General features: G+C 41.2%; 1 protein-coding gene across 1 annotated transcript in view; it reads right to left on the bottom strand.

Annotated features, from left to right (window-relative positions):
• Nucleotides 1-298: 298 nt before the first annotated feature.
• Nucleotides 299-9798, bottom strand: part of stm (starmaker) — a 16720-nt gene continuing 7220 nt past the window's right edge. Inside the window, exons 8-14 of the mRNA XM_078268393.1 lie at nt 8899-8925; nt 7723-7752; nt 7189-7215; nt 4512-5756; nt 3281-3337; nt 3036-3085; nt 299-886 (exon numbers count right to left, since the gene is read on the bottom strand). Coding sequence (XP_078124519.1) covers nt 3075-3085; nt 3281-3337; nt 4512-5756; nt 7189-7215; nt 7723-7752; nt 8899-8925 — 1397 coding nt within the window. The 3' untranslated portion in view covers nt 299-886; nt 3036-3074. The remainder of the gene's footprint in view (nt 887-3035; nt 3086-3280; nt 3338-4511; nt 5757-7188; nt 7216-7722; nt 7753-8898; nt 8926-9798) is intronic.

Genomic DNA, 9798 nt, shown 5'->3' with positions numbered 1-9798 from the left:
CAATATCTACAATCAGTGTGTGATTACAGATCAATATCTACAATCAGTGTGTGATTACAGATCAATATCTACAATCAGTGTGTGATTACAGATCAATATCTACAATCAGTGTGTGATTACAGATCAATATCTACAATCAGTGTATGATTACAGATCAATATCTACAATCAGTGTGTGATTACAGATCAATATCTACAATTAGTGTGTGATTACAAATCAATATTTACAATCAGTGTGTGATTACAATATTGTTATGGATTCACAGATGCATCATAATAACGACTGGGGGACTCAGAGAGCAGTGAGAGAAGTTTTGACAGTTCAAACTTTATTAGCAATTCTTCTGAATACAAAAACAGAACAGATGGTTTAATGTGACGCAGAGGGACAGACAGACAGACGGGCAGACAGACAGACGGGCAGAGAGGGGGACAGACAGGCAGACAGACAGACTGGCCGACAGAGAGACAGACGGGCAGACAGACAGACAGGCAGACAGGGGGACAGACGGGCAAAGAGAGGGGAACAGATGGGCAGACAGACAGGCAGATAGGGGGACAGACGGGCAGATGGACAGACAGACAGAGAGGGGGACAGATGGGCAGATAGGGGGACAGACAGGCAGATAAGGGGACAGACAGAGAGGGGGACAGACGGGCAGATAGGGGGACAGACGGGCAGATAGGGGGACAGACAGGCAGACAGACAGAGATTTGATTGGTGAAAGACAGATTTTTCTAAACCAAAGCCAGAGTTTGAAGAAAGCGGAGACAACCAATCAGGAAGGAGCAGGGGAGAAAACAGGAAGCTGAAGGTCGAAGTTTAGTTGCAGTTTAGCTTGTTGCTGCTGTTGTCATAGCAACTGTGTTCCATCGCGGACTCGACTCTGATGGAGAGAAAACACAAAAATACTGTGATCATTATTAATGTCATTTAATACTTTCTCCTCAATATATATATATATATGGTGGCCATCTTACCTGGGTTAGGGGTCAGTCTATCTTTTTGGTATTTTCATTTTCATTTTATAAATAATATAAACAGATATTAAAAAACTAAAAATTAATGAATGTTTGATTTTGGGGTATTTTGGGGTATTTTTTCCTTTTCATGGACTCATCTGACAGCTAGCTTCCACTGCGCAGCATCTGATCATAATCAAGTTATCCCGACACACTTTACAGATAGAGCAGGTCTAGACCAGTCATTCCCAAACTGTGGTCCGCGGACCACTAGTGGTCCGTAATGGTACTGCAGGTGGTCCGTGGAAAAGCTAAATAAAATATTAAAAAATAGTTTTTTAACCTTCATTTTACCAGGAAATTCCCATAAAAATAAATAAATAAATAAATAAAATAAGAATATTTATATTGCTATTAAATTGAAATTAAATTGTCAAGTGATTGTGTGATTACTAAAATAGTCTAGTGGCGCTCCCCTAACCCTAACCCTAAAATCTCCAAAGGTTTTCAAATATTGACTAAATCCAAGTGTTCTTATTACTGTATAGATGTAATACTCCGTTGCTATGGAAATAAGCCTGTTGTTCAAATGAACCTGATTATGCCCTCGGGCGTTTGAGTCAATAAATAAATGAAATATGTGGCAGCCGTTGTGTGCAGTAAGCTTTCTTTAACGAGCCTGTTGGACTGATGAGATGACCCGTTCTAGTTGTAGTGCTAGTAGCCTATTAACAGCTGCAGATTAATTCAGGTAGGACTGTGTGGAGACATATTTTATTATGTGTATTATGAGGTGGTCCGCGAAAATTCTTGATCACAAATAGTGGTCCACACACAAAAAGTTTGAAAACCCCTGGTCTAGACCACACTCTATAATTTACAAAGACCCAACAATTCCAGTAATTTCCCCAAGAGCAAGCATTCAGTGAGACAGTGGCGAGGAAGAACTCCTTTTAGGGAGAAACCTGGGACAGGTGTTCTGCAGTTGAGGGAAACTTAAATATGGCTGTGAAATACATCTTGAAATGATTAAAGCGTAACTCTCTCCAAAATGCGACCTAGGGTTTTAGTGAATGTACCCGAGTCAAACTGTAGTTTAAAAGCATATTTAGGATGGAAGCGTCACTTTTAAGATGTACCGTATTCTGGTTTTTGGGTCAAATGGCCTTTTGAATGGGAGAGCTAGGGACACTTTGATGCTAGCCTCAAAATATCTATGTTTTACCACTAAGAAGACTCAACACAACATGAGACTTTGCTCCAAGTACCACCAGGGACTCTACACCTTAACTCCATCGGTGACCAAGATATCCTAAATCTGGGGCTCCTTGTGTTGATGTCGACTCGTTGTGACTGCCGAGGTGGTAGCAGCCGGAAACAACAAGAGCTCCGTGAGTTGTTAAAACCTTTCTTTTTAGTAAACTCTGTGAACACAACCAATGTTGTCAGTGCTTTGGTTAAGGTGTAGAGTCCCTGGTGATACTTGGACCAAAGTCTCATGTTGTGTCGAGTCTTCTTAGTGTCAGTAATGTAATGTACTGTAATGTAATGTAATAATGTAATGTAATGTAATGTAATGTAATGTAATGTATTATAATGTAATGTACTGTAATGCAATGTAATGTAATGTATTATAATGTAATGTAATGTAATAATGTAATGTAATAATGTAATGTATTGTAATGTATGTAATGTAATGTAATGTGTCCCACCCCCCCCCGGAAACACGTCCTCATATCTACACCAGAGAAGGTAACGGTGGCTGTTTTAAACCCGTGGTTAACGTTGTGAAATGGTCCCAGTCTGGTTAGGTTTAGACCCCAACACTACTGAGTTAAATTGATAAAAAGATGGCGGTTTGGGTTCAAATCAGACGTGACTTCACTTCCTGAAGGTTACCACGGTGACCCAGGACGTGACATAGATCCGTTTGTTCCCTAAAGTTAAAATAACTCTCTGTTTCCTTTTCTTTTCAAACTGTACATGAACTTCCTGCTTTGCTCCCATCATAACTACTACGGCCACTAGAGTGCAGCGCCACCAGAAACCTAAATAAACAGTGTGTGATGATACCTGCAGGCGATGAGCTTCCACAGTTCAGAGGCTGAGCGTCTAATTCACAGCTAAAAGAAGAAAACACAGATTTAAAAAGATCATCAAATAGGCCTAATACATCAAATTTACAATCATTGTTCATCTATAATCCAGAATGAAACCAAAGGTCTTCTACTGACACTGCGAACACTAAACTAAATTACTGTGATGCTTTGACTGGATCTTAGCTGTGATTGGCTGTGAGATGGTGTGATGATCTTTACCCTTTGCGGTGGTGGAGGTGGAGTCGTCCGGTTTGTCTGGTTGGTCAGCAGATGGCACTACAGACAGAAACAACAGAAACAGACAAATATATAACTCTTATATAACTTTATTTGTTTATCTTTTTGATAGTTTAATATACTGACGAGCACTCATGTAATAGCTTCTCTGCATTGGCTTCCTGTACAATCCAGGATTGAATTTAATAATCCTTCTCCTGACCTACAAAGCTCTAAACGGTCAAGCACCATCATATCTAGAAGAGCTCTTAGTACCTTATTGTCCCACTAGAGCACTACGCTCCCAGAATTCAGAGCTACTTGTGGTTCCTAGAGTCTTTAAAAGTAGGATGGGAGCCAGAGCCTTCAGCTATCAGGCTCCTCTCCTGTGGAACCAGCTCCCAGTCTGGGTTCAGGAGCCAGAGCCTTCAGCTACCAGATAAAGCATATAGCTAGGGAGCAAGTAGAGTAGAGGGAGGCAGGCCAGTACAGCCTGATCCGGTTGGAGAGAGTTCTAGCCCGACCAGGCTCCTCTCCTTAACCTGTCTCTCTTAGTTAAACTTAGAATTTTAGACTGCCGGGGGACTTCCTTATTTCCTTTGACACACTGAACTGCTCTCTCCTCTCTCTTTCCGTTTGTGTGCATCCATGTCCCAGAAATGCTTGTTACTAACCTAGCTCTGGGGACTCCCTGGAGTCCTTATGTTTCTTTTTCCACCCAGAATATTCCCTTGGATTAGGATGGCACCAAGATCTTGGTTGGAGCTGTCACTGTGGCCCTACGCTCTGCGAGTGTGGTCTAGACCTACTCTATCTGTAAAGTGTCTTGAGATAACTCTCGGTTATGATTTGATGCTATAAATAAAAATTTAATTGAAATGAATTATAGTTAGGGAGTGAGGAGTTGCAGCGAGGAGGGTGTATATATCGAAAGACACGGCACCCCTTCTCTTCTCTGCTTCTCTTCATAGTCGTCAGATTCATCTACCAACCCTTATAGAACTGGCTCAGGCCTGCTTTGGACCAGCTCTTAGTTATGCTGTTATAGTTTTGGACTGCTGGGGGGACTTCCTTTGACACACTGAGCTCCTTGTCTCTGTAAATTAAATTAATATCTTTTTATAATTTCTGAATTATCAATGCTCTGAATTGGCTTACAATGGCTACAAACCTATTTTCAATAAAGCTGAACTGAACTCTAACCAATGCTGGCGTCCTGGCCATCACAGTTTACCTTTAGTGGAGATGGGAGTTTCTGAACTCTGCTCCTTTGGTTCCACAGTGTCCGAGTTTGGAGAGTCGTCCTGAATCACCTCCACAGAGTCCTGTGTGTCATTGATGTCCTTGCTTTCAGGCCCAGGTTTTCCGTTTTCACCATCAGTCTGACTGTCTTCGTCACTCAGAGTAACGTCTTTGTCGTCGCTTATGCTGTCATCATCTGACATTATAGGATCTATTTCACCTCCCATCTCCTTATCTTCCCCTACCACCTCTGCTGGTTCCTCACTTCCTGCCTCGCCCCCCTCCATCTGGCTGTCAGTGTCCTGGCTGATGCTATCATCTGGTTTTAGTACGTCAGCCTCAGCGTCAGTCTGATCGTCCGAATCAGTCTTAGAGTCAGAATCATCATCAACCAGAGAGTCCGAACCTGTCTTAGAGTCCGACCCAGAATCAGTCTGATCGTCAGAATGATCGTCACTATCAGTCTTAGTCTTACCGTCAGTCTTAGTGTCAGACTGTTCCCCAGAATCTGTCTGATCGTCAGAATGATCACTATCAGTCTTAGTCTTACCGTCAGTCTTGGTGTCAGACTGTTCCCTAGAATCAGTCTTAGAGTCAGAATCATCATCAACCAGAGAGTCAGACCCTGTCTTAGAGTCAGCCCCAGAATCTGTCTGATTGTCAGACTCATCGTCACTATCAGTCTTACCGTCAGTCTTAGGGTTAGACTCTTCATCAGAGTTAGTCTTAGCATCAGTCTTGGTGTCAGACCCTTCATCAGAGTCAGTCTTAGCATCAGTCTTGGTGTCAGACTCTTCATCAGAGTCAGTCTTAGCATCAGTCTTGGTGTCAGACCCTTCATTAGAATCAGTCTTAGCATCAGTCTTGGTGTCAGACCCTTCATTAGAATCAGTCTTAGCATCAGTCTTGGTGTCAGACCCTTCATTAGAATCAGTCTTAGCATCAGTCTTGGTGTTAGACCCTTCATTAGAATCAGAATCAGTCTTAGCATCAGAGTTATCTCCATCTTCCTTCACTTCCTTCTCTTCTGCATGCTCCTCACTCCCTATCTCATCCCCCTCCACCTCCTGGCTGTCATCGTCCTTGCTGATGCTATCATCTGGTTTTAGTAAGTCTTCCTCAGAGTCATCGTCAGTCTCTGTCTTAGAGTCAGAGTCGGAGTCCGTCTCAGAGTCAGAGTCAGTGATCAACTTCTCGTCACTGTTGTCGTCACTTTTAGCAGAATCGTCCTCGGGATCTGAGGATGGAAGATGTTGCACACTAATCAATTATTTTTATCAAATGCATCAACAAGCCAATCAGTGTGCTGCTCTTTTGGCTGTCAGGTAGCAGTGTAACATTATTGACTGATGAAGATATGTTAGCAGTAGCTGAAGTTGTATCTGTATTAGTCATAGTAATACCGTATATTGTGTGGACCAACCTCTGAAACAAACATATGTTCCTAACAATGGGAGCAATGCTCCCACCAAATTTCATGAACATCAAAGGAACTTTATCCAAACCCTGGCGCTATCTTTGCCCGGTATGACATGTGTGCTAAGTTCTGTTAGTTTTCAAGCAGCCCACCCCACCCAGAAATGGAATTACGCAGCAGAAAAATAATAATCTCTACATTAACAATAGGTTCCTCCCAATTTCAGTGCCAGGGCTCCAATAAATAGTTTGAGCACTTCTTACAAAAAGATCACAGCCATGTTCATGTTCGTGACTTGGCGCGCCTGTGGCTCAGGGATAGAGTGGTTGGCCATTAATCAGAAGGATGGTGGTTCGATCCCACAGATGGATCCCAGACCTGCAGACTTTGCCAGTTCATGCCAATAGCCAGACTGATCTGTTGTGCAGTGATTCTGTACTGCAGGGCCTCTGCCCTCGGTCGTAACTATAGTCATAACTGTAACTATAACTGAGCATAAACCAACAGGAAATAAGGACTGTATACAAACAAATGATAATAATATATTACATTACATTTAGCTAATGCTTTATCTAAAGCAACTGCCATTCACACACACGGATGGGGCAGCGTCAGGAGCAATATCTGGTTCAGTGTTTTTCATAAGGACAATTTGAAATGCAGGTTGCAGGGGTCAACTTTATAGCTAGCACACATACAACTTTATGGCTCGTGCATAAACAACTTTATAGCTCACACATGAAAACTTTTGGTGAGAAAAAAATCAAGTTGAAAGTTGAAGTTGAAGAAAGTGGAGTATGTGCATGCGTTCTTGATATATGGCCTTAACGGCCCCTCATACACATTGCGATGTGATCACTTGCCAATGAGCTATAAGAGAGCCAAAAAGCGGCCATTTTGTACTTGAAACACGTAGACATGTTTTAATGACTTAAAGCCAAGAAGATATTAAAGGCTGGTTAAACATTTCCTCTGGAGTGCCTCTGATTCCTTCAACCTTTTAATCCAGAAAATAATACACAGATAAATGACAATAAAAATAATGGTTAGTTTCAGCCCTACCAAAATTCATACATCTGTAAATTATGGTTGTTATTATCAAGTGCTTTGAGTGATCGCTAAGACTAGAAAATCATAATACAGTCCATTTACATAATTCATCTGATTTAATGATGTTATTCCATCAAATGAAAATATTATTTGATTCATTTAAGACACATTAGATTAAATTCATCCTAAATGACACACTGACCTTGTGCTTGAGATGCAGCAGCTGAATCTGAAACAAACAAACAGAAAAATGTGTTTTCTTGTATGTTTTAGGGAGTTTAACATCCTCATTCAGTGATATTGTATTATTGTAACTATTTTTGCCACTGTTCATCACATCCCCAACCGGCACCGTCAGACACTGCCTACCAAGAGCCTGGGTCTGTCCCAGGTTTCTCCCTAAAGGGAGTTTTTCCTCGCCACTGTCGCACTAAATGCTTGCTCTTGGGGGAATTACTGGAATTGTTGGGTCTTTGTAAATTATAGAGTGTTGTCTAGACCTCCTCTATCTGTAAAGTGTCTCGAGATAACTGTTGTTATGATTTGATACTATAAATAAAATGTTATTGAATTGAATTGATTTGAATATTGTTATCTCCCCTGAGTCTGACTCAGCTGTTGAACTGTTTCAGAGGAAAGAAGACCTGAAATCATCAACGTCAAACACACTAAAGACACCTGAGACAAAGATGTAGAAAGGACACATGAAGCCAACATCAGCAGAAAGACGGATTACCTTCATCAGAGGCGCCGCTGTCAGCAACATCTGTGGAGATAAATCAACACATCATCAGCATAACGATTAATCAAATCTTTCCCTCTACTGAAACTACAATGTTTGAAGAAATAGACCGTTGTTTCTATATGAACTAATCAAAGGTTAAAGGCAGGGTTGTTAAATATTTCTTATATACACTTTTGTGCGTGTAGTCGTTACCAAAGTTACGGCATGTTTACCGGACACACTCCGTAACTTGTTTAACTAAAAGTGTCCAAATGCATTTTTTTTAAAATAATTGTTTGGCCATTATTTGACAGGACAGCTGAAGACATGAAAGGGGAGAGAGAAGGGGGGGGAATGACATGCAGCAAAGGGCTGCCGGTCGGAGTCGAACCCGCGGCCGCTGTGTCAAGGACTAAACCTCTATATATGGGCGCCCGCTCTACCAACTGAGTTATCCGGGCGCCCAGTACTGGTACATTTTTGTACCTAATCTAATTGTACCATTTGAAGTACAACTGTGTAGACAAAATGGTACATTTTCAATGTATAGTACAGACATGTACTCATTGAAAGGATACTATTGTGAACTTTAAAGACACAAAAGTGTACCATACCACACATAACTGTTTCTCAACTATTTATTAAACTCACCACAGTACTTTCTGACACAGTACGATTAATAGTATATCATGCATGACCTAATGCAGGAACAATAGGTTAATTAATGCAATTAAGATATTTGAATCATTATGATTTCGGATTTATTAATGATGGTCATGTCATCTTCAAAAAACTGTCCAGTCATAGCAGTATACATATATACTGAAGATTTGTAGTGTTGTAATCATGATTCACTAAACATGACTTATTCATTACTTCATCATGTTTGCGGCCCTTCAAAGACATGATCATAAATAAATCAGAAATCACGATGATTCAAATATCTTAATTGATGCATTAATTAACATATTGTTACTGCATTAGGTCATACATGATATACTTACATTGTACATTACTGATAGTGATGAAGTACTACATTCAATTCATTCTTTTTCATGCATGAAGTATTGAATGAATTCATGAGAAAGTGTGTACCATTATTACAAAGTGTTACCAGAAAAACTTTGATTCGTTTCCACATTGAATGATGCACCACATGCAAGCACATGCACAATGCAACACACTGACCTTGTGCTTGAGTTGCTGCAGCTGAATCTGAAACAGACAAACAAAAAAACTTTAACTTCCTCATTCTTTGTGCAGTCTGATCTAGCTGTTTAACTATTTCAGAGAAAAGACAAAGACAACCTGTTCTCTCTCCCAACTCGTCACATACGGATTCTTGGTCAGTGTTTCTCAGCGTCAGATACGACCAGCAAATCACCCTTTAGTGTCTGTACGGGACATACCGGCGCTCTACGATAACGTTGTACGAAGAGCGGCAGTCCAACTGGAGGGATTTTTGCAGTTCCTAGAACATACCGTTCCTAGGACATACCGTTCGTAGGACATACCGTTCCTAGGACATACTGTTCCTAGAACATAACGTTCCTAGACCATAACATTCCTAGAACATACCGTTCCTAGGACATACTGTTCCTAGAACATAACGTTCCTAGACCATAACGTTCCTAGAACCCTTTTTTTTCTCGTGTTCCGACTGGACCAATTTGGGGATTATTAAGTTCCTCTGACCACAGTTCCTGTAAGTCTTTCAGCTTCTACTTCAGGGCAGGGTCCCTTTTCATCATAGTGGGGGTTAGATGGCTGTGATTATAATAACAAAAGGTCGGTTCCTATGGCCACTTTGCCAGTGTGAATGCAAATGGGAAGAACTGGTTTTGGGGGCGAGTAGTTAGTAGAAGTGTTTAGAAGTGGAATGTTCCTATAACTACGTTCCACTAACTACTTGATCAGAAAGAGGCTAATGGTACGGAGGCAAACAAATGCAGGACTTTCACCCAGGAGACCGGGATTCATGTGCCGTTCCTGTCCAGTGTGTCACTTAAACATACATTGTTTGACCCCACCCACCATCTTTCCCTAACCCTAACTAAGTGGTTTTACACTGCACGCTGACCCGAGCAT

Source organism: Sander vitreus, chromosome 14 (genome assembly GCF_031162955.1).
Source record: "Sander vitreus isolate 19-12246 chromosome 14, sanVit1, whole genome shotgun sequence".
Lineage (NCBI taxonomy): Eukaryota > Metazoa > Chordata > Actinopteri > Perciformes > Percidae > Sander > Sander vitreus.
This window is presented reverse-complemented; position numbering and strand designations above follow the sequence as displayed.